The sequence below is a fragment of the Papio anubis genome, chromosome 13, assembly GCF_008728515.1.
Source record: "Papio anubis isolate 15944 chromosome 13, Panubis1.0, whole genome shotgun sequence".
Lineage (NCBI taxonomy): Eukaryota > Metazoa > Chordata > Mammalia > Primates > Cercopithecidae > Papio > Papio anubis.
Genome location: NC_044988.1, coordinates 5,031,862 through 5,057,093, shown reverse-complemented (window position 1 = coordinate 5,057,093; position 25,232 = coordinate 5,031,862). Strand labels below are relative to the sequence as shown.

The 25,232-nt window shown below is 52.6% G+C and overlaps 1 protein-coding gene across 3 annotated transcripts in view; it reads right to left on the bottom strand.

The window, feature by feature from the left end:
* The window catches only part of BICD2 (BICD cargo adaptor 2), a 60,739-nt gene that overhangs the window by 10,449 nt on the left and 25,058 nt on the right, over positions 1-25,232 (bottom strand). Inside the window, exons 2-8 of one of the 3 annotated variants that reach the window (XM_003911986.5) lie at positions 19,668-19,880; positions 13,366-13,518; positions 11,016-11,471; positions 9,255-10,298; positions 8,731-8,882; positions 6,184-6,394; positions 2,276-4,368 (exon numbers count right to left, since the gene is read on the bottom strand). In XM_003911986.5, the coding sequence (XP_003912035.1) occupies positions 4,363-4,368; positions 6,184-6,394; positions 8,731-8,882; positions 9,255-10,298; positions 11,016-11,471; positions 13,366-13,518; positions 19,668-19,880 (2,235 nt within the window). In that variant the 3' untranslated portion in view covers positions 2,276-4,362. Of the gene's footprint in view, positions 1-2,266; positions 6,395-8,730; positions 8,883-9,254; positions 10,299-11,015; positions 11,472-13,365; positions 13,519-19,667; positions 19,881-25,232 lie in introns of those variants that run through there. The other 2 variants (XM_017949288.3, XM_009189200.4) reach the window with 2 other exon arrangements.

Below are 25,232 nucleotides of genomic sequence, written 5' to 3'. Positions count from 1 at the left end.
TTTTTGTTAAGAAAATCTATCAAAGCTCCATGTGTCTATTGTATGCTTCCATTTACAAGTACAGAAATAGGTAACAGTGACCTGCGTTGTCAGAGTCAAGGAGTTAGCCCTGGGAGGAGTGGGTGCAGAAAACATCAGGACTTCTGGGGGATATCCTCACTTGCCTTTCCTCTGAGTGCTGGCTACACAGTGGGACAGTATTCAGTTTGCAAAAATCCAGTCAGCCAGTGGACACTTTTATTTGCACTTTAATGTATGTGTGCTATACTTCACAAAAACTTTGAAGAAGCAAACCTGATGTGGGATGTCTGTTCTCCTGGGAGGCTTTCTGGGAAGAAGGCAGCCCAGTGACTCACCAGGACTAGCAGACACCCTATTAATTTGTGCTGCTGAAGGATAAATACTTCCTAAAAAGCATACCTGAGGGTAGGGGTATACTAGTTACACAGCTGTGTTCGCTGTGTGCAAATTCGTTCTGTATATTAGGATGTGCACACTTTCCTGGATGCAAATTACACTCTGTTAGTAATTTGACTTAAAATTATCTTCCCCACAGGACAAAGACCTAGATCCATGGCCTGTGTCCAAAGCACTGGTGATGATGATGACAGTAAGAACCATATTAGCACCAATCATCAATTGAGTACCTGCTGCATGCTGGTACCAAGGGCTTGATGAAGCTTCACAACCACCTATACAAGAGGCACTATTTTGTCCCCACCTAACAGATAAGGAAGTTGACGCTCAGAGAGCTAAGGCAGCCAGTTACCAAATGGTGGTGATTCAATCATCAGTCCAGCTCTCAAGTCCATGCTGTTGTTTCCAGCTCTAGTAATCTGCCGGGAAGTAGGGGTGAAAACACTGCAGGGAGATGGAAGATGCAGAGGAAATGGAGACCACCCTCTCCCAGAGGCAAGGCTGAGCAGAAGGCCTTTCAGCATGGACTGTCCCCCTCTGCAAACTCCTGAGACCCCACCCACTCGAGACGCTGCTGTTCCATCCTTGAAACTGAAGACTGTGTTCAAGGACCCAGAAGATGAGGATAGGGGGAGGGCAGACTCAGTGTCTGGATGCCTGTGCCAATCAAATACACCACCAGGCAGAAGCGAGCTAGGCCACACTGGGCCATGCACAAGTGTGGGAGTGGAAGGCACAGACACTGTCCCTGGAAAGGAGCCTGCCCCACAGGGCCCTGATACCTTAGACCTCCCTTCTCCTTGAGGGTCTTCTAGATCAGTCGAGGGCTTTCTTTTCAACCTTTTCCAGGAGTTGGACAACTGCCTCTTTTACTCCATCAGAAAGAATGGTTTAAACAGAAAACAAGTCCCAACAGCTGCTACTAAAGCAGAAGAGTATCATCAAGGGCTGGAGGTTCCGCAGTGACAGTGAAGCGAGGAAGGGTGGTATGGCAGTGAGACTTCAGTCAGATGGCGGGGTCCTGGGGAAGTGGCATGGCAGTGAGACTAGCCTGCGATGGCTTTCCAGAGGGAAGCCACACATGAGTGAAGCCACATAGGCCTGAGTGAGGCAGTCGGATGAGGTGGTGGCAGGAGTGTGCCCTGGTATTTACTGTCCCCTTGACTAGACACTGTCCCCTTTTCATACCCAAAAGCAATCACATGAACATGCCCACTGTATGTGTGTATATATTCCTACAGACAAATGTGATTCCTGGGTTCAGAGAGTGAGAGTTTAGACAGCAAAGGATTCTACGTCATCTGAATCCCTGCCTCCTCATCAGGATGGCGCAGGCTACTCCTTGTTTCAGTCTATGTATACACGATGTGTTCTCACCACCACGCTGCTGTGGCTTCAAACCTGATGCTGCACCTCAGAAGACCCTTGAGGAGGACAGAGGCATAAGGCGTCAGGGTGCTGGGGGCAGGCCTCTGTCCAGGGGGCACTGTCTGTGCCCTCCACTCCCACAAATGTCGCATGGCCCAGTGTGGCCTGGCTCACTTCTGCCTGGTGGTGTATTTGATTGGCACAGGCACCCAGACACCAACTCTACCCTTTCTCTACCCTCATCTTCTGGGTCCTTGAACACATTCCTGCTTCAGGGATGGAGTGACAGCCTCCCCACATATACGTGACCCCTCCCCCCTCTCCTGACGGTGGACCCCAGGCTGCTTCCAGCTCCCACTACCAGGGTTACCTGCGAGGCTGGCTTTATTGCTGTTGTTGTCTGAGGCAGTGGAATTACTGTGCCTTGCTTAAACCACAGTCATCTGGAGCACGGAGTCAGAACAACCACAGAGAACAAACATGTGCTTTGTCTTTTTATTATTCTTTATTGGTCCTACCAATGTGACTCTTTACCCAGGCCCACTGTTCCTATGCGCACTGGCTTTGTAGGCATTCACATCACATGTCTGTGTCCTGAAAATCTCAATTAATTTCTCCTTCCTATTCCTTTTCCATGCTCTGCCTCATTTTCTCAGAAATTGAAGGCATTTAATTATTACTATTTTTTTGTTTGGGTCTGTGTAAAGGTTCCTTGGCAGGAGAACATGCATATGACTTTAAAATAAAGACCAACATTCTGACACTAAGGTAATGCACAGAAAAAATACAGTACTCAGACATCGTTGCAAATAAATACCCCATACAGATGAAGTTATCTCAAATGTAACAATATTTCTTATGAATCAACACTGTAACGGAAGGTAAAAATAGGAGTCCCTACAACTAGGAATAAGAAATGCTTATTCCAGGAAACAGAATTCTTTTATTTTTGTCATTTATATTATTATAATTTTTCCTTTTTTGGAGAAGGAAGGACAGTTTTTCTTCCTCCAAGAGTACCAATTTGACCACTCCCACGAACCTCACTCAGCAAACAAAACAGGATGTAGACCTGGTTTACTAAGGAGTTTTAATGAGTTCTGTTTCCTGAAATTAACAGTGATTAGTTACACCAAGCAAGAGAAGATATAATGTCTCGCTTTCACATTTGCAAAGAATACTATGGCTAACCCTCGTCCCCTACTGCGCATGCCAACAGAGCGTCGGCCCTCCTGACACCCTCAGCTCTTCACAAACGTGGCGTTCATACAGCTTGCTCAGCTTGTCCCAGAAGGTCCATTTGGTTCCCAAAGCACACTCAAGGTTTTGTGTTTGCTTTCATTTTCTAAGCCCCTGAATTTGCACGTAAAGAATCACTGACTAACAGAATTTTGCACAATGACTGTTTTCTTTCCCTCAATGAAGATGCCCAGGTCCGGGTGTGAGGAGCACCTGCCTCACCTGCTGTCCACGCTGGCCTTCGGCATGCCCACTAGCTCTTCCCTGCTCGCTTTCAAGAATGATCTACGCTGGGACACCTCCCTTAACTGATGAAGGCACTACTGGCAATGATTACTAACAAAAAGGTGTTGAAAGAGAACACCCTAAAAATCGACGACTGTAGAATTTTCTAAGTGTACCACAATTTGGCACAACAACCAGAGTAACAAAACAATTCCAATTTGGAATTTTATTGGTACAGTTGTATAAAATTCTGTTAATCAGTCATGCTTCACAATGTCCTAAAACCCAGAAAATTCTGGAATTTGTAGGTAATACTACTCATTCAATAATTTATCTTTTTTTTTTCAAGTGCCTATTACTGTTTTAACCAGAGCAAAGGTCAAGTTTTCTTCTTGTTACATTGAACTATTCCTAAGAATAATAATAATACAATATGAAAAACCCCAGAATCTGAATACCCTGGATTTCTTAATGAACATGGCATTTAAAATCTGTAATTTCAAACATGAACCACAATGCCGTATGATCTAAAGGCTGCTGAACCACAGCGTGGATACACGTAGCCGGGCTCCTTGCTGGGTCAAAGCACTCATCTCCGAGTCTAAAGCTACACGCTACGGAGCACACAGCTCTGCCTCGTGCTGACACCAGACAAACACGGTGGGAGCTGAGGCGGACAGCTACAGGACCACGAGCATAGACCACGGCACCTGAGACCGTCTCTATGCGAGGAATTAAGGAAGCAAATATAATATCAAAATATCAAAAGTGCACAGGTTGATCGGATAAAAAAAGAACATGTGTAACAAGGAGCCCCGTGGTGGGCGTTTCCAGCGGGCTCCTGGCGAGCCTGGCAGCCAGGGAAGAAGGGTCTTCGGCCCATACAGAGGCCTTTCCACGCAGCAGCTCGCAGCATGCTCAACATTAAAGCTTTTTTTCCTCCCATTAAAAACTTGGGGAATGCTATTTTGAAAAGAATTGCAGTGGTATATCCAAAAAGTTTCTAAGTGGGCTTTTAGGTTGCCCTTCCTTCCTCCTTGTGGGCCACGAGAGGGAAGGGGAGGGGGCTGCAGTGTGACTGGGCCGGGTGGCCAAGTCCTCCTGGCAGCTACTCTACAGCTGAAAACGGGAGAAAAGAGAGCGTTAGAAAGCGGTCATCAGTCGCTTCCTGTTTATCTGACAACTGAAGCTCTCCACGTGCTGGGAGGGTGCGAGCACGTTAGTTGGCAGAAGAGAAGACCTGCATGTGTTAGGGGGAGCCCAGTGGCTTGAGTGTCTGCAAAGCCCCGTAGGAGTATGGAGAGAAGCTGTGTGCCAGGCTTGCAAGGAGAGGGCAAAGCACGTGCAGGGTGAGCATGCCAGCAGTCATCCCACTGCGAGTCTTGCTGGGGCAGGGGGATCTGGGCCCAGGATGAACAAGCAGGGAACATAACATGGGCCTGTCCTGGAGTCTGGCGAGGACCGAGACATACTCGGCACCAAAGGGAAGAGCACGCAGGGTAGACAGCTGTGGGAGGGGGCAACACGGTCTCTCACCAGGTAACTCGAATGCCTCTTCCGCATGAGAGACAAGGCAAGCAGCCTGCAGGGGAGAAGACTGCAGCCTCAGGTCCAGCTGGTTCCACGGGGTGATCGGGAGAAAAATACTGAGAAAAGTTCTGCTCAGAATGTGGGAAGGCAGGCGGCCTGATGCCAAAGCTCTGGTGTGGATGGAGCCTCTGGAAATGGGAGAGCCCTACAGCTACCTTTCCTCTTTCTCTGTTGCCATTCCCCAAATTGCACTAAATAAAGAGACCTAAACATCTCCTACCTGTGAATCCTGACAATTGGCCCTGGCCCCATGCAAAGCTTTCCCAGCACCAGGCTAGGCTCTGGCTACAACTGTGGGTGTCCAACTCAGCCAAGCCCCTGGTGGCTCAGACTTCAGGCTAGGGTTTTCAAAGCCCCATGTCTTTGGGACTGAACCCCCTAAGGACAGCCAGATAATTGGCTGCTGAGGTCACCCCAAGTACAAAAGGACAGGCTCTGCACTGAGGACCAAGGTCTGGCCAGGCACTTGGACAGCTTTTCTCATGAAAAATGAAAACCTGGGGCCTTGGGCCCTGCCCATCTGTCACCTCACAGGCCACTAGACAAGCATCCTGATCTCAGAAATGTAAAACCGAGCTCTGGATTCCTGGGTTATGGTCAGCTGTGTCTCTGCCATGTGTGTCTGGCCAGCAGAATACAGGGGCTCAGGGCTGCTCTTCTCTGGGCTTGGGGAAGAAATTCTGCACTTCTGTCCTGAATATGATTTGCAGTGAGATAGTGCATAAACTACAACATAATCCTTTCCATGAAACTATGCCAAGTGCAGAGCCGTCCTCTGAAGCAGTACCTATACTGCAAGCTGGAACCTCCTAAAACTGCTTTCTAGCGCTGACATTAGACACATGCGAGGAACATGCAAGTTTCAACTCAGGTTCTGCCCCATTTGGGTGCTGAGGGAGCAGGACCAGGACTCCTTCCCTTGGGTTTCCCCAAGGGTGCCCAGGGCTTAGAAGATGCTGTCATCACACATCTGCTGCAAGAATGTGCAGCTCTATCCCCACCTCTGACCCCCACCTACGAGAGCAGCTGAGGACTGGGTGCTCCTGAGGGGGCTTTGAGGAGTGAGAAGCGACACAAAGCTCTCACAAGTGTCCTGCTGATGCACACGCCCCATGGCGCCTCGGCTAGAATCCTACCCTCTGTGCATTAGTCACGTTAAGATTGACCTAGCGCCGCTGTCCCGCTGCTGCTGGGTTAGTTGAGGTGAAGCAGATGTTAGCTGCAGCGTGCGGCGCCCCACAGCCCCTAATCACAGTAAATGCTGTGCTTCTCGCTGCAGAACACCTGGTTGGCCAGCCCGGTGCCCTCGGCCCTGTCGCTGGCACAGGCGCAGGCGTGACTTACGCTCGGGGTGGCTGGCTTGGCCTTCGGGGCAGCTTTGGTGCGGCCACGCCGGGTCTGCTCATGGTCCAGCTCGAGCAGCTCCAGCCGCTGGGTCAGTGCCAGCTTCTGCTGGATGGCCATGCGCAGCAGCGAGTTCAGCGTCTTCTTCTCGTCCTCGGCGGCCGCCAGCTGCCGCTGCATCTCATCCAGCTGTGTGATGTACTCGTCACACCTGTGGGTACCAAAAACATGACTGAGGAGTGGGCAGAGCCGAGCAGAGGAGAGCAGGGCGGGGCAGGGCTAGGCTGTGCAGCCCTTTGAGAGGCCTGCACCAGAGTCATCCTTCGGTGTGGCCTCTGGACTGGAGGGTGGGGGTGGGGGAGAATTATTCTGGCTTATTTTAGCACAGGCTTTGCTCGGACAAATCCCTGATAAGGGTGAGAGGGAGGCTTGGGCCCAGGCAGGGCAGCCCTATGAGGCTGGCTTGAGTTTTGTGGTTTTGTAGGGGAGGGGCTGCTGTGCTCATTCAGCAGCATGTAGTGCTTACAGAGAGGCTATGCCCCTCAGTGACTGGGCTGCTTCTAAGAGGTGCGCTCCCCACTTAAAAGGCCTCGAGGTGGCCTGGGGCATCAAGACATGGAGACGCCATGGCTTCTAGGGTGTGGACGTAAACCTAAGCAGGACTGGGCTTGTTCCCAAGGTCGATGCTTCGTCAGTCTGTGCTGAGCACTGACCGGAGCCAAGGAACCATGTGTGTGGATGCCATCGATAGCTTCATCCCAAAACCCGGTGCGGAGCTGTGGGAGGGTGTGATGTGTCCCTGGATGCCCTTCCTCCACATGTCCCATATGGGTGGGGCTTGGTAGAGACACAGGGCGGGTTAAACCCCGGGGCTCCCAGGGTGGTAAGGCTGTGCAGGCACTGAGCGCAGCCCCACCCTGCCCACACGAACCCCACCCTGCCTGTCCCCACCTGCCAGGAACTGGCCCTTGGATAGCACCCTCTCCAAGGACTCTGCTGCCCACCCTTTTGAGGACACACACTGAGCTGTGATCCTTGCAGGTTCAAAATCTTGGCTCCATCTGAAAAGTTAACTTTTAAAATAAAACAAATTTTAAAAGGTAGGTTTACATGCCAGATGCTGAGAAACTGTGGAATTTTTTCCCAAGCCCCAGAAAGACAAGACGCTTCCAGAGAAACCCTGGGCCTCTTCCTAGTCCATAACCCGCCCTGGCAGGGCCTGCAGGGATACCAAGAAACTGGGAGTGCCTGGCACCAGGCTTGAGAGAAGCAGGCCCTATGTGCAGTTCCCACCCTGTCCAGCTCAGATCCTCAGCTTGCTCACCCACAAAAAGGAAACATCTAGGTTATCTGCTGCGTCCATGGTGGGCCTGGCTGTCCCCCATGCAGGGCTGGCCCCATGGTGCTATCCCAATATGACCCAGCAGGTGGCACTACCCATCTCTGGAAGATGAAAGACAGAGGGGGGCACCTGTCAGGGAGCACCTGGGAAGATGCTGGAACCAGGACCTGCCCCACAGAGGCCCGTGAACACCTAGGGAGCCTCGATTCCCAGCCTTGGGGTCTGACTCCCAGCCAGGGAGGGGTGTGCACCCACCAGGGGCAGCCCACCCAGAGCCCACTACTAAGAGACCCCGCACAGAGGAGGAAGGAAAGCTGGTCTCCTCCAAGCCCCAAGGCCCTCTCCTCACCTTCCCCAGATTGGCAAAGTGGAGGATGGGAGGTGAGTACCCAGTGGTCACAATGACACAGAGGTACAGGGCTATGCACAGAGGTGGGACCCGAACTGTGGACCCCAGCAGTGACCTGCTCCAGCCAGGAGGATAATCCTCCTTCTGATTCTACAAACATAAATGCATACTTGTGCCATATGGCCAAGTTCTTGGGGGCGAATACCTCATGAGAGAAAAGGCCAGGACTCCTCTGTCACCTGTTGGCCCCAAGTCAGTCCCTGGAAATGTTGGATCCAAGGGGTGGGAGCCCAAGCACCCCCTGAAGCTCCGCAACTCTGGCCCATCCACTCCAGGATCTGCTCTCCTCCGCCCCTCTGCCCTCAGTCTCCATATATGCAAAACAGAGGCAAGCCTGGGCCTGCTGTGCTTTCAATCACAGCAAAATGGAATCAGCGCCACAGAACCAGGCTCCTGGGGGCTGGGCTAGGTGCGAAAGGAACAGAAAAAGGATCACACACGCTCTGCTATCCCCGGCCACATGTGGTCACCTGCCAGGCATGCGCTATGCTCCAGCACCTGCTTGCGTGACCTCGGAGGAAACTGAGGTGACCTCGGAGGAAACCAACCCCATGTGGCCCCCATATCGCCTCACCCTTTCTTGTCACCAACTTGAGCACCAGTATGCCAGAGATGTGCCAGGGGCCATGCTTCCCCAACCTTGTACCATGTTGGCCCCAATGGAGCTGGGCACAGCCACTGACTAGGCAGGGCTGCAGGCCTCAGTATAAGGCAGTGAGAGGCTAAGGGTTTCAGAGGCAAGTGCTGAGGACAGCTGGCCTCAGGGAAGGGGAGGGCCCGACAGCAGCACGGTTACCTGGTGGCAAACATGGCACGCAGCGAGGAGAAGGTGGCTGCGTCCTCCTTGAGGGCCTTGAGCTCATTGCGCAGCTTCATCATGGTCTCGGTAACCATGGCCTTCTCATTCTCATACTTGCTCTTCAGGTTGGCAAGGGCCACCTCGGCTGTCTGGGGTACAGATGTGTAGGGTAGAAAAGTGAGAGGCGTGAAGTCAGCCTAGAGGTGCTCTGGGAGTAGGAAGGGGAGCCCTGGTCTGAAGTGGTGGCGGTGCCTGGGAAGAGAGCTCCTGGGAGGCCCCTCCCTCTGACAAACACATTTCTCACTGGCTGAGCGGCTCTGCTCAGGCCCACCTGCCCGCTCCACCCTCCCAGCTGGGGGCCCTGAGCAGGGGAGGGCAGGCAGCCAAGCTACCGTGGGCTGGCTTTGCCTGGTGGTGACGCAGGCCTGGGGGGCCCCGTGGCAGGGGTAGGAAGGAGGCCAAGGGGAAACACCCTGAGGCCAGCACTGGGTGACAAGTGGCCCTGCCGCCTGGCGTCTCACCTGCTTGTTGGCCTTGAGCACAGTGCGCAGTGTGGTGATCTGCTCCCGCTTGGTGCTGAGCAGCGACTTCAGCTTGAGGATCTCCTCCATGAGCGCCTCCTTGTCCTTGTCCACGGCAGGGCCCAGCTCCTGAGAAGCAATGCGCTGGCGTGACAGCTCCGTGGTGCGGTCCACGGCAGCCTGCAGGTGCTTGATCTGGTCGCGGATGATAGCAATCAGGTTGTAGATGTTCATGGGCTCCCGGCGTGGGTCACTCAGGGGTGACGGCAGTGAGGAGCCAGGTGAGGGGCTGCTGTCCCCGCTCCCGCCATCGGCTCGGCCGGCCTCAGGAGCCAGCAGCCCCTTGGGTAGGAGGATGGGTGAGCGGCGGCCGCGCCCCTCAGGGCTGGTGCGGCCCCCAGGGCTGGTGCGGCCGGCCCCGCCCTGGCCCTCGCGGTAGTAGTCCAGCATGACACGGTTGGGCGTCTCATTGTTGCACATGCACACATGGTGGTAGAGATTGGCCAGCTCCTCACTGAAGGTCACCAGCTCATCCTGGGCCACACTCAGGCTGCCCTGCGTCTCACCAGCGACGTCGCTCACCTTCTTCAGCTCCTTCTCCAGCCGGGCCAGTAGCTCGCGGTCCTGGCGGCTGGCCTTCTCCAGCAGGGAGACCTTCTCCATGAGCGCCTGGCCCTCAGCCTCGTAGCGGCCCTTCTCCTCGGCGTGCTGGGCCTCACGAGCCTCGTGCGTGCTGCGCAGCGCCTTGAGCTGCTCACGGAGCTCGCCAGCCTCAGCCACGGCCACGTGGTACTTGCAGGCCAAGATCTCGGGCCCGTTGATGTCCACCTCGTAGTAGTCGCCGTCCTCATGGCTGTCACGGTCCTTCTCATTGTCCAGGGCCGTCTGCCGCTCCTTGCCGGCCTGCAGGCGCCGCAGGGCACTCAGATTCTCTGTGAGGCGGGTCACCTTCTCCTGCTGTTCTGACAGGGATCCCCGCGTGTGCTCCAGCTGCTTCTGTGTGTCCTGCAGCGTCGCCAGCAGGCCCGCCTTTTCCCGCTCCATCTGCAAAGGCACAGGCAGCAGGACACCATGTCAGTTGCTATGGACTCCGAGAGCTTGGAGGACCCCCAGGATGGCCCAGTGACATCCCACCCCACGTCAGGGCAGGCTGTGAGCCCCAGGTTCCTTGGTCATGCTGTCAGTGAGGTGGACAGAGACACACAGGGTGTGGAAAGGATGGAACTCATGTTGGGCCCTCAGAACACTGCCCGTCACCAGTAATGGTGGTCACCCTCAACGCAGGCTCTTTCCCCACTCATGCTACAAGGGATCTGGGCTCAGAAAGTGGAGTTCTAGGCTGGCTGGGTGTGTAGTCGGGAATATTAGTGCCCTAGCCCTCTGCTTCAGAGGACGGGACTCTGTTGCCTTGGATCAACAGGGTCCACGTCCCAGGAGATGAGCCCATGTATGACCCTGGTGGGCCCCTCTGACACCTGGCCTGCGTGCAGGGACCATATGTGGGGCCAGTGTCTCATCACTTCACCCTGACACCATGTAGGTAACAGGGGAGCAATGTGGGTGCTGTAGTGCCAGGAAACCACTTCTCTGGGACTCTTCTATGTGTGCTCCTGGAGTTCCATTTATGGTAATGAAGCAGGAGATAAAATCAATGTAAGGAAAAGGGAAAGTTAACATCAGCAGAGTCAGGTAGGCACTGCTCAGTGAGCCCTGCAGAGCTGGAGTGGGCACAGTGTGCCGAAGGCCCCACTGCCTGCTCACCTGCATAAGCTGCTGCTTCAGCTTCTGGATCTCGGAGATGTTGAGCTCACTGAGTAGGTCGGAGACGAGACTAGGGGAGGGCGGTGCAAGGCCCTCCTTCTTGGGCGTGGAGGTCTTGTTGTCCAGTGGCAGCTTGGCCAGGCCGCCGTGCTCAAAGCCATTGACCAGGGCCTCGGCATCGTTGTTGGGCTCAGCAGCATCGTCACTGAACTTGAGGCCATCCAGTGAGACATGCAGGTGGCTGGTGTAGAAGGAATCATTGATGCTCATGTAGTGTGACAGCTCCTTGCGCAGGCTGTTCTTCTGCTCGCGCTCCGTCTTCAGCGTCTCCAGTGCCTCCTCCAGCTGCCGCTCTGAGATCTCCTTGAGGCGGATGGCATCCTCCAGCTGGCTGTTGAGGTACTCGGTCTCCTCCTCCAGACGCTTGATCTCATGCTTGAGGCCCTCAAACTCCACCTGGGAAAAGAAGTCAACGCTCTTGCGTCAAGGCAACATGGAAGCTCCTTTTAGGCCCCATAAATGAAGAAAACACACCAGCACACCAACTCCAGCCACCCATGAAGTACAAGGTGAAACGCCAGGTGAAGTGCCATCCTGGGAAGGGAGGGAGCCTGTCCAGGCCAAGACTACTTCCCCTGCTCAGAGATGTGGATGCTAAGAAGGTTCCAGGGCATGAGATGCGAATGCAACGAAAGCCTCAGCCCAACCCACCCACTTTGGGATCAGCAGACATTGGGAAGGGAACACAAATGTCTGAGGTGGCCCCAAGCCAGGACTGTACATGTGGAGATGCACCAAGAACAACACACATCCACCCATAGAAGGCTGCCAACCTTGTATTAAGTCATTCACAAATATTACCAAGTGCATGCTGATTTAAAACTTTATAAAGTTATTTAATTAACATTAACAGTTAACTAAGTATCTTAAGATACATAAAAATGCATTTCAATGTGCGCTGTGATCATGACTTCTAATCATATTTCAAAATGAAGGAACAGAAACTCCCCCCAAGGCAGAACATCTCAGCTACTAAACCTCCACACGCACATGACACCCAGACCTGGAGGAGCTCGAAGGTAGGTGGGAAAAGCAACATCAAAGTCTTGTCTCCATGAAAATCGTATTTGCAGGTGGACAAGGCAAAAGTAGATAGAAAATGATGCCTGATGTGGAGGTTCAGAATTTGTGGGCAATTTCTAAAACGATCTCTTATTTTTCTGTAATATTTGGGCAAAAAAATCAGAAACAAACCAGTAACAGGAAGTGCTGAGCACATCTCTGCGGTCTTGGGTCGGAAGGGACACCTACTACCACATCCAAGGTGTGCTCACAGGAGGTGGGTGGAGCCCTCGGTCTCAGCACACAAATGGGGGGGTGAGGAATCCCAGACAGGGAGAGAGTCAGACTCCACTGAGCGCCAACCCGAGGACAGGGTCGCCTCAAGCCTCAGTTTCGCTTCTCCTAAGGCCACTGTGCGCTGGGCTCTGCCAACAGCAGCACCAACGACCAAATGGTACTTACAATGTAGACAGTGGCTAAGACTGTTCATGTGCACAAGCTGTCACAGAGGGACCAGGCTAGGAGCTCTGCACAAACACATGAGCTTCCTCCTCCGGGCACAAATACCACATTCCCTGATGGTGAGACTCAGAGGATTTCGGTGGTAGAGGATTTGAGGAAAGCAAGGAAGACATCCATGGCATTCTGGGGGAAGTTTTGGGGTTTCCTGAGAGAAAAGACTCCCATTCCCCACCATGCAGGATTGTGGCTCTTGGAGACAGAAGAGCAAGTTCAGGCCTTGAGTGGCAGCAGAACAGCAGAGCACGTGATAATTTAGTCACATCACAGAAAGAAGGGACCCTCCTCATTCATCTCTGTCACAGGCAGAGACCCTGCTCATCCCTGTCAGAGAGGGGTCCCTCTGAGACCTCATAAGAGACAGAGCGGTGTCTGTTCATCCCCATCAGAGAGAGGACCTTCCTCGTCCCTGTCACAGGCAGAGACACAGGAATACTGCAGGCCTCATGGTCAGCACGCGATGGGGGAAAGAGTCTCAAAGTCCAGTCTGGGGTTTTCTGGTGCAGCCTCTTCATCACCCCTCAGATTTTTGTTTTCATTTTTGTTGGCTGGGACACCTCAGCCTGGCCAATGTCAGCAAACACTGCAGCCAGAGTTTCATCTTTTGGAGGGTCTGGGTCCCACCAAGTGTACCCTCTGCCTCCACAGTGGGAAAGCTGGCCCTGGGCCTCAGGTGTGCGGAATGAGACAGGAACCCTTCTCAACAGGGAGAGGCCTCGAGGCCCAGTTAACCCACGTGCCACCTCCACCCCACAGGCCCAAGACTCGCCTGGTTCTGTCTGAGCACAGACACTTGCTTCTGCAGGCTGATGTTCTCCTCCTCCAGCTCCGAGTAGTCCTGCAGCAGGCGAGCTTCCCGGAATTTGTACTCCTTGATGTCATCCCGCAGGCGGCCACGCTGGATCTCCACATTCTGGTTGATCTGTTGAGGGAGAGGGAAAGGCAGGTGTGAGCAGCCTCCACAGGGCACGAGAGGGGCTCAGAACAGGCAGGCACGCCATGGCTAGCCACACGGCCAGAACTCAAGAGCCCAGGCTTGCAGGTGCTAGTGTGACTGCCTGGAAAGGAGAAGGAGCCCAGAGCAGTGTGCCAGAGTGCACGGCGGACTACAAAGTTTCCAGAGTAAATCCCCTCAGCCCTTCTCAGCTGGGAACCCCTGACAAGTGACTACCTGCTCCAACCCTTGGCTTCTTCATCTTTACATTAAAATGGGGTTAAAAGTAGTTCCTGCCTTCTATTATTGGGCATGTACACAGTAGTGTGCAGATGGGCATATAAACGGTATAGTGCTGTGGCAAACAGCCTGCAGGTGCTGAAACTGTTAAACAGAGTGTCTACCCCAGAGAAATGCACACATGCCCACAGAGAAACTGGTCCACAAATGTTCACAGCAGCAGCGTTCATTTTGCCAAAAGGTGGAAGCAGCCCAAGTGTTCATCGACTGACGAATGAATAAACAAAATGTAGTCTCTCCACAATGGAATGTTGTTCAGCCACAATAAGGAATGACGTATTGACACATGCTACAACATGAATGACCCGTGAACACAGTCTGCTGAGTGAAAGAAGGCCTGTCACGAGAGGCCATGCATTGTATGATTCTATTTCCATGAAATGTCCAGAATAGGCAAATTCATAGAGACAGAAAGTAGGTTAGTGGCTGCCAGGAGCTGGGGAGGGGGATGGGGAGTGACTGAAACGGGTTTTCTTTTTGGAGCAATGAACTGTTCTAAGATTGCGGAATGGTGCACATATATGTGACTCTAATAAAATACACTGAATTGTACACCTTATGTGGGTGAACTATATGAGACATAAATTATCTCAATAAAGCTGTTAAAATTTAGTTTGGGTTGTAAGTTGCCCATAAGGAGCCAAGAGATGTCATGGGAGAGGCTTGTGCAGAGTTGGGGAGAACAGGATGCAATCAAGGCAGAGTTCCAACTTGCTGCCATAAGCCAGGGACCTGGGCCCCTCAGCCGCTGCCCTAGCAACATTCAGGGATGTTTCTTCTTTGTGATGGGAGCTGGCCTGTACATTACATGTTTAGCATATCCCTGACCTCTGCCCACCAGACACAGCCATCTCCTCTCCAGACATTGCCAATGTCCCCCAGGGACGAAATCATCCCCTTGACAAACTCTCTATCTCCTCCCTGTACTCTGCTGACCCAGCTGCCTCCCTGTGTATCTGCAAAGGCCTGGCTCCCCAGACCACCACCACCCCTGCTCCAAAGCCCTCCTGGACTCTCAGCCAGAAGCCCTGTCCATCTTGCGGGCCCCACAGCTTTGTCCACCTCTTGCACTATTCTCTTGGCTCATGCTATGGTTTCTCCTGGTCACATGTGTGTGCTCATCTGAATGGAACATGCTTTATAGACAAGATTCCAAGATCCCACGCAAGTACACACAAAACAGTCATACTGGGTTAGCAAAATGAAATAGGACATCCCTCCCCAAAACAAAGGAAAAAAGGAATGCAACAGAGAGGGGAAGAGAGTCAGCGATATATAGCAAGTACTACTGACAAATGCTTACTATTCACAAAGATTACACTTAAAATCTACAGCAAATGGACACAGACATAGTCCTCTCATTGTAAGTGATCCAAGTAAGTGACAGAAAGCTGACACCAAAAGAAACAGAGATACCATACAGGGAGGAAGAGAAGGCCTGGCAAAGCCCCGTATCAGAGGAGAAAGTGAGCAAGCTGCATGCTGGGATGAAGGGAGAGAAAGCTGCACCAGCATAGCCACCACCAGGGCCAGGCCCCACAGTGGCTACACGAGGAGTGGATGGGGAGTGGGCAGGCTCTCCAGCCTCTCTCCTGTTAGTGAGACTGCAGCGAGTGCAGCGCTCCCCACGAGTGTGCCTAGGGGAGCTACACAAGCCAAGTCACACCCAGGCTCTCCACACCCCAGCTGGGGACTTGGGCACCTCTATGCCAGAAAAGTTTCTCCAATTCCTGCTTTTTCCTTGCTAACCGGCAAGCAAGCAGTCTGCAAGAGGTGTGCAAACATGTGCCACCTGATTCAACGCGGTCACCCAGCTGGCTCCTCAGGTGGAGTGGAAGCTGAGGGGAAGGTCTAAGTCCCACCAACTCTCCCAGGCCTGCCAGTCAAGATCAACAAACCTAGAAGGTGCTCCAGGCAGTGGGAAGAGAGGGCCAAGAAGCTTCCATGTGCCTGGGCAGAGAGACAGTGACATGCCCAACTAAAGACTGAAGCAGAGAGCCTGGCTGGATGCCTCATAGCATTAGGGTCCCCCAGAGGCACACACGAGACTTCTGTTCCCTTGGCAGTGCCCATGTGAGTCCTCAGGGTCCTTCACCACCTGGCCCAGGCAAGGTGTACTAGGAGTTCTGCCTTGCACCATTGCCAAACCCAGAACACAGAGGCACACCCATGTCAAATGCTGGCCTGGCCATACCATGCCGTGGGTGACAATGGCACCATCTCTGCTGATGCTGTAGGACACAAACACTGTGCTTTCATGCCCACACCACTGGGCGTAGGCAGCCAGGCTCACCTGGCCTGCCACGTAGCACCTCCATCCAGCACACGCCCAATTGCCAAGGGCTCAAACAGGCTGACTGGTCGCCATGGGGTTTAGTTTTCCCTCAAGTAAGCACCTTCTCCCAGTGAGCCTGTCTGATGTCAGCCCAAAGGAGTACAGGGGACAAACTCTGCTGTGTGTGGCCGAGCAGCCCAGATGAAGGAGGTGGGAGCACAGGCCTGTAGCTGACCACCAGGGTCCCATCTCAGCTCCCCTTCTGTGGGATCCCCACACCTCAGACGGCTCATCAGCAAGCAGGGTGTGACAACTGCCTGCTTCAAGGAGCCACTCCGCAGGGGGTCGGCTGCCGTCTCTCCTGTCCCCACCAGACCTCAACCCCAGAACACTCTCATCTCTGCCTTGACGGCCTAGGGCAGCCCCTTCACCCTACTCCTTCTTGGGGCAAATATGAAGAAAGATCTTGGTGTGTGTATGAGACCTGGCTCTGACCCCAGGCCTCCTGTGGCTCTCTGGGCCTCTGATTCCCCATCTGGGAAATGGAGCCACATCTCCACTAAGGCCCCATCCAGGTCAGTCCTCAGAAGCTCCCCCACCTGCCAGGGGCCAGGGCAGGAAAGATGCTCTCACTAGCAGGAGAGAAGCTGGAGGACCTGCCCACATGTGGGGCCCACACATACACAGCGATTAGAGTCAAGATCTGAAAAGCACCTCTCCTCTACCAGCCAGGACACCTTAGGCACATGGTGGAACCTTGCAAACCTCTGTGTCTTCACATCTGACAAGACACCAGTAGGGTCACCAGAAGGACCAGGTCTGAGGCAATCAGAACTGTCCAACACATGCCAAGTATGTTTGTTACTGTAAAGCTTCACAGGTCCTCATGGTGTGATGGGGTGTGGAGGTTGACAGACAACCAGTTGACACAAGGGAGGAAAAAGGGGAAGGGTTGTTGAGGGTAGCAGGGTGGTGGGTCAAAGGATACAATGAAGGTTGTTTTATCGTCAAATGTACCCTTTCTGACCCATGAGATGTGAGCCTTGGGCAGTGATTGGGCAAAGCCATGTTGGGGGGTAGTGGAGCATGGAGGAGCTTGGCACAGTGGCTCAGAACAGCAGGCAGCAGAAGACAAGAGTTGTTCACAGCTGGGACTGGTGGTGGTGAGACAAGGTCAGTCCTAGAGATGCTCCACCCCAACCAGGTACCCAAGGTGAGGACCTGGGATGGTTCCTACAGCTCTGCAGCAAGCCAGGGCAGGGACACGGGCATGGGGGACACAGCATGCCCAGGGACCCAGGCAGGGACCCTCAGGAGAGAGAGGGAAGGCTGAGGGGTATGCAGGGAGTGTCAGGATTTCCTCCTGAAGCACAAACAGAACCACAGAAATCCTCTCTTCCCCACAAGACCTGCAGCATCTTTAACTTGCTGTGCTCATTTCCAGTCTCACCTGAAGCCAGCAGGGCCATCCAGCCCTCTTTGGCCTCTGCCACCAGAGATAGGTCTCTTGGAAGAGACAAGGAGTGGAATGTGCTGGGCTAGGGAGAAAGCACCTGCACACGCTTTTCAGGAATAGAGGGGCCAGACAGATGGCAGCTGGGGCAGCCAAGGATACATCTCTCCAGCCACACAGCCCCTCCTCCCACTGACCAGAGGGCTCCTTGTGGGAGGAAATGAGATCATGTACTGCCGCTTCAGAATCTGAGACTCGCCACCCTGACTCCAAGCCAAGCTCCTCCCTGGACCCCTAGGGCCTCAGCGATCTCTGACCTCTCATTCCTACCGCTGCTGGCACCGAGGGCAGTATCCTTCAGTACTGACATGCTAAGCCAACAGCAGCAGCCCTAATCACTGCACACCCTCAGGGCCTATGCCCTGCTGACCTCCAGTAAGATTATCTGCTGCAGAGGGTGGGGCTCCTGTGGCAGGAACAAGGGTCCACAAGTGCTCCGACAATGTGGGGGTGAAGGAGCTGTGGGGCATCCTCTACAAGGGGCTTCAGAGACTGTCGGTTTACAGATGGGGAAACTGAGGCCAGGACTAAAGATAAGGCCTAGGCCAGGCCCCAAGTCTCAGTGAAAGGCAAAGTCAGTATCAGCCCATTCCCAACCAACTGGTGCTCCACTCCTCCAGCCATTCCCAATGAGAACTTGGGGCTGACCCTCAAAGGCCACGGCCAGGAGGACTACAGCTCACTTGCCAACTTCCAGCTCCACTTGCAGAACCCAGGGACCATCCCACCTCCATCTTGGTGATGGGGCCTCATCCTTCCTCAGAGGGCATTGGCCCCCTCTTGCCCCCATGACAGGCATCTCAGCCCCACTTTTGTCCCCATAGCCCACTCCCCCGTGTAACCACCAAACCCAAGCTGGACCCTGCCTCCTTCAGGGCTCCACCCAGGCCTGCGGGACTCTCCCGACACTCCTCCTGCCCTTGGCTCAGCCCCACAGTGAACATGCCCCTGCCCCAGGGACAGGCACGGGGTACGGCTCTCCCCTGATATCTACCACATGCCTTCTAGGAGAATGAGGCTTTCCTCATGCTGTGTCCTCAGGTTCACAGACACCGAGGCCCCAGCAGGGCTCAATTAAAATACGTGCCAGTCAGTGAGGAAAGACACTCAGGTGCTCACTCAACCTTCCCTGAGCCTCCTGTTCAAGCCAGCGAGACTCTCCTCCCACCTGCCTCAGTGGAAGACTCTCCTCCTCCTGGTGGCTCAAACTGCACAGGCTCCACACCCCACAGCAAACTTCCCAAATCCTGCTTTAGCCATATCGTTCCCCTGGGCTCCCCAATCCTCCCCGACTCCAGGGCCTAAGTGTCAGGGCCATGAGCAGCTGGTCCTGTGGCCTTTGTGCCTGTCAGGGCCCAAGAGCCAAGCTGGTTCCTCTGACTTCATGTTCACAAGCTCATGGACGGACACCACAGTTTCATTTCTAGATGTAGAGCCTGTGCCATGTACCCATGGCTGTCCATGGGTACCCAGGACTCCAACAGGCTCTAGTGCCAGGGACCACTCACCCAGACCCTCCCTGCAGGCACTCTGCTATGCACAAGGCAGGGGTGTGGCAGCTGGGGCTACTGGCGGTGGTCTCCACCCCTAATTCTCAGACACGCACATCCTACCTCGAGTCTCCATGGAATATTTGGGGTTTGTGTTCTTATTACAGTTGGGCATAATGCAGGCCCTGAATGACACAAAACATTCCCAGGGCAGGGGGGAGTCCAATGACGAGGAGTGCCCCATGGGCATCAGCCCTTAGCCTCCACGAGTGGCTAACCGCACCCCTCCCTGACTGACCACCTCTCTGCTCTGGACTTGCTCATGGGACTTGCTTCACTAGTGAGATGGAAGCAAGCCAGATGCAGCAGAACTCATGGGTCCATCTCTCTCCCTTCTGCCACATGGGCAGTGGAGGATGAGACAAGGAAAGCAAGACAGCCCAGCCAGCTGCAGCATCCCCAGAGGCCAGCCCAGCCTAGCCACCCACCAGGCACACCCGCTATGTGACCCTGGTGGCACTATTGCAGCCACAGAGTAGGCCCCTCCTCACCCCCTCACCTCCTTCAGCTCCTGGGCCACGGAGGCCAGGCGTTCATTCTCCGACTGCGTGTTGGTGAGGACGTTGCGCAACTGCTTCAGCTCCGTCTGCAGCTCTAGCACCTTCCGCACGTAGTACTGCTCCTTGGAGGCCGACTCCTGGATCAGGCTCTCCTCCCGGCTCTCTCCGTCAGCAGCCACCTTCTTGTGATTCGTGTGTGCTTGTCCAAAGGCCTGCATCAGGAGACAAAACACTTGTCAGGTGGGCCTCCCAGGGGCACTGAAGGATAGAGACTCAGCTCACAGGCAACATTCATGCTGCAGAACAACAGCCAACAACGATGGGGACTGTGGGCCTGAAGGGAGGGCCCCCGCCCTGGGAGGTGCATCTGTGACGTGCCTATGGTTTGCACACATGCAAACGCAACAAGCTGCACCCAAGATTCATTTGCTTCACCAAAATAAGAGAAAGCCTGGTCTCTGAGGAAAAGTGTCTGCACTGGCAAGACAAGTACTAGAGTCAGGGAGCCGCAGCGGGCATGTGTGACAGCAGCTGGGGCCGGCGGAGGGAGCTCCCACACAGCTCCTACCTCCTCCCACTCCAGATGGCACGCCAGCCACCACACATGAAGGGCAGAGGGAGTCTGTCCATCCTGCTGCCTGATGCTGGCTCATCCTTCACGCCTGGGAGAGACCTGGGCTGAGCAGTCAGAGCCCCAGTCCCAAGGACGGCAGTGATGGTAAGAATTAGACAGAGGCCAGCACAGTGTGCCACCCACTCTGCCCAGTTCCTGGCTCAGAGGCCAACATACCAGCATGTTCCAGAGGGGTGAGGAACAAGGGGGGCGGGGGCTGCATGTGGCAAAGAAGTGTAGGGCCCTGGGGCTCAGGGAGCAGACCTTATGGGTGAGATCAACCAGAAAGGCGTGCTCGCCTAGCCCAGGGTGACCACCTGCCCACGCACCTGAGAGACGACAGCTGTGTCATGTCCATGCCCAAAAACCCAGGCCAGCCGGCCTCCCATCGTGTATGCCCCAGGCGAGTGGCCCAGCCTCCAAGCAGGTGCCATCGCCCTCCTTCCCTCCCACTGCCCACTACCCCCACATAGCTGGCACAGCAGGACAGGGCTTCCATGGGTAGAGAGCAGAGGGCCCGCAGTGTGTAACCCCCAGCAGCCCCTGTCTCACTGGCCACTCCACCACAGAGTTCTTGAGGGAGACCTTATCTTTTTACGGTAATCCTGGCTCATGGCAGAAAACAAGATCAAGAGAGATGCAACTGAAAGTGGATGACTTTGTTTCCCTAAGAGAGAAAAAGGAGCATTTTTCACTCATTTACTATTTAATATTAAATCTAAGAATTCAGTCCAAGAAAATAGGGAAAATGTACAAAACCATGAATAAGGATGTTACTAAGCAGGACAGTTTCTAATTTCAATAAATCAAAGCAAAGAGTAACTCATTTCCTCCCACCAGGAGACTGGCAAAAGAAACCAGGGTCTAGTCTGAGTCCAGAGTCTCATGGGACCAATAGGGGAATCAAGGGGAAGACAGACTGATCTCACAGCACTGTGAGGATCACAGGATCCTGCCTGGAAGAGCACACATGTGCTGTGGCAGGTGTGGTGACACGTGCTATAAGGTACGTGTTGTGTGTGTGTGTCTCGTGGTGTTGTGGGGGACACCCCTAAACAAGGCTAACAGGACAACACAGCCCAGCAGGAAGACTGGTGCTGGCACTGGGACTCCACGTGGGGACTCGGGACTGTCATGGACACTCCTGCTGTGGATGTACAGACGTCCATGGCACCCACACTTCTGCAGAGGCTGGGTCTTGCTCACCTGCCCCGCCCATCAACACAACACCACTCTGTGGAGGATGTCCGTTCTTCCACAAGGCAGGGTCAGCGCCGTGATTTCTGCTCTGTTCTTATCCTAGTCCCAAGGAAGGACCAAATCATGATGTCTACACAGCACCTGATCCACCCTGCCCAGCCCCAGGCCACAAGAATGGAAACCAGACATGGAACTGGCCCCAACTGTGGGCTCCCCATCCAAGTGGCAGCCAGGCCCCAAGTCCCTCACTGAGTGAGGGGCCCACAGGCTGCAGGCGGCATGGGCAGCACCAGACCATCTGGGCCTTCTAACAAGCAGGCGGGACCCAACTGAAGAGTCCAGCACACATGGCTGCTCAGAATACGCCCACAAGCCTGGAGCTGGGGATGCACACATCACCTCAGAAGCTTTCTCCAGGTATGACAGCTAAATGCCATGACACGACATTCAAGTCCGGGCCTCCTGGCCTGAGCCCTGGATCTTTTCCTCTGCTTAAGCTCCCAGCCCGGGGCCCACGAACACTCCTGGGCAGCTTTTCAAACACACTGAGATAGAGACTTCCGCCTACAGCCAAGACAAGATTGTTGCAGAAATTAGGACTACCTTCTCTGTGAAAACTTAAAAAAAAAAAAAAACCAGACAATGACAGAATATAAATAAATAATAAGCAGTGGTTTTCACGTCATGGGCACTAGATAGTGAGGGACAGATCAGGGGAGTTCCAGGAGCCCCCTCCACCAAGAGAACTTCCCAGCCATGGAAAAATGGGAGACTGAGTCAAGGCGTGGCAGACCCTGTCAAGGAGGGACTGGAAGATGGCAGCAGGGCAGCCAAGCTAGGCAGACCTGCACACAGAGGGCCAGAATCTCCACTGAGGACCAGGCAGCACAGAGCTGAGGAAGTCACTGAAGGACCACCGAGAAGGGCAGAGAAAGCAATCCCCACCATTTATACCAGCCAAAAACAGCACCTGCTCCCACCAGCCACAGGAGAGCCCTCCTGATGCACAGGCAGCAGGGGAGCACTCCCAGGGCCTGACAAAATTTGTCTGGATTAAATCTGCTCTGATACCACAGGGTAAAGCTTAAAGACAAATCCTGAAAGGACCGATCTGATTCCAAGTCACTTAACTACATCCCAGAACAAAGCTCAAGAACACATGAAGGAATACAAAAACATCCATCTCCCAACAGGTGAGGTCCACTGCCCGGCATTCCATCACTAACCACTGAGTAGGCAAAGGTGTACGAATGAGGAAGACAGAAAAAGATTCAGACAGAACTTCTAGAGACGAAAAGTACAGCGGATGGGATTCACAGCAGATAAAACAACGCAGAAGAAAAGATTAGTCAACTTGAAAAACCACAGCAAACTATCCAAAATGAAACACAGAGAAAAAAGGCTAAAAGACAAAAGCAAAACTCAAACAGAGCATTGGTGAAGTATGACACAATTTCAGGAAGTCTTACATAAGGACTCATTGGAGTCCCCAAAAGAGAAAAACAGGAAAATAAAAAAAAAAAATTGAAGAAATCAGAGCTGAAAATTTTTGAAATTTGATGAAAATTATAAACCCACAGACATCAGCAGCTTGTCAACCCAAGCACAAGAAATATGAAGAAAACTACACCAAGGCATAACATAAAATTGTTTAAAACCAATTTTACAATAAAAATATTAAAATCAGCCAGAAGAAAAAGGATACATGACTCAAGAGGAGCAAAGTTAAATGACAGCTGATTTCTCTAACAAGCCAGGAGACAGTGGAACAACATCTTTTAAACGGCAAAACAAAAAAACTTAACTAGAATGATATACTCACTGAAAACTGTTCACAAATAGAGGTGAAATACTTCAGACGTACAAAGGCTGAAAGAATGTATCAACAGCAGATCTGCATTGGTATTTAAAGATATGTTAAATAAAATCCTTCAGGCAGAAGAAAAATCATACCATATGGAATCTATATCTACATGGAAGAAATGGTAATTAAATAGGCAAACATAAAATACTTATTTTTATTATTTAAATCTCTTTACAAGATAATTAACTTGAAATTAAATACAATCCCTACCAAAATTCCAAAAGCCTTTTTAGCAGAAACGGAAAAGCTGATTTTCAAATTCATATGGAATTGCAAAGGGCCTAGAGGAGCTAAAACAACATTGAAAGAGAATAACAAAGTGAGAAAACTCACAATTTCAAAACTTAATACAAAGCTACAGTGATCAAAACAATGTGGTACTGGTGTAAAGATATAGAGACCAACGGGATAGAATAGAGTCCAGAAATAAACCCTTATATATATGGTCAATTGATTTTTGGCAAGGGTACAAAAGTAATTTGATGTTAAAGAATAGTTTTTCGGCCAGGCGTGGTGGCTCACGCTTGTAATCCCAGCACTTTGGGAGGCTGAGGCAGGCAGATCACTAGGTCAGGAGTTTGAGACCAGCCTGGCCAACACAGCGAGACCCCGTCTCTACTAAAAATAAAAAAAATTAGCTGGGCGTGGTAGCGGATGCCTGTAATCCCAGCTTCTTGGGAAGCTGAGGCAGGAGAATGGTTTGAACTCAGGAGGCAGAGGTTGCAGTGAGTTGAGATCACCCCACTGTACTCCAACCTGGGCGACAGAGGGAAAAAAAAAAAAGGTTTTCAACAAATGATGCTGGGGGCAAGTAGCTATATATATGCAAAATAATGAAGCTGAACCCCTACCTCACATTATACACAAAAATTAACTCAAAATGAATCAAATACCTAAATATAAGAACTAAAACTATAAAACTTTCAGAAGATAATGTAGGGATTAATCTTCATGACCTGGGATTTGGCCATGAATTCTTAGATATGACACCAAAAACGTTAACTAACAACAGCACAAAATTAGTCACTTGAACTTCATCAGAATTAAAAACCTCATACATCAAAGGACATAATCAAGTGAAAAGACAACCTACACCATAAAAGAAATGTTTTCAGATTACCTATCTGATAAGGATATGGTATCCAGATCATATAAAAAACTCTTACAACTCAATAAAAAGAGAAACAACTGGCTGGGCGCGGTGGCTCACGCCTATAATCCCTGCACTTTGCGAGGCTGAGACAGGTAGATCACCTGAGGTCAGGAGTTCAAGACCAGTCTGGCCAACATGATAAAACCCCATCTCTACTAAAAATACAAAAAAATCCGCTGGGTGTGATAATCTTGTAATCCCAGCTACTCAGGAGGCTGAGGCAGGACATCCACTATGGAGGTTGCAGTGAGCCGAGATCATGCCACTGCACTCCAGCCTGGGCAACAACAGCGAAACTCTGTCTCAAAAAAAAAAAAAAAAAAAGACACACAACCTAATTAAAAAATGAATAGGCCAGGCGCAGTGGCTCATGCCTGTAATCCCAGCACTTTGGGAGGCTGGGGCGGGCAGATCACGAGGTCAGGAGATCGAGACCACAAAACTGAGGCACAACAGAGTTCAATGCTTGCCAAGGGTGCACAGTATGGGATGGTGCAGGGCTGGAGACAGAAGGCTGGCAGAATACGCCTCAGGATGGAAAACACGGCAGTAAGGATCCTGTCCAACAGATGAGCCCAGTGCCCCACCCTACCCCCACTCCTAGGAGATAGAGAAGGCAGGCCAGGTACCAGGCGCACCTGTGAGCACGAGCCCATCTGTGCCCACCACCCCCATCTCAGGGAAGCACAGCCAACATCCCCTGCTAGCACCTCTGAAATAAGCTGCAGCGGCAG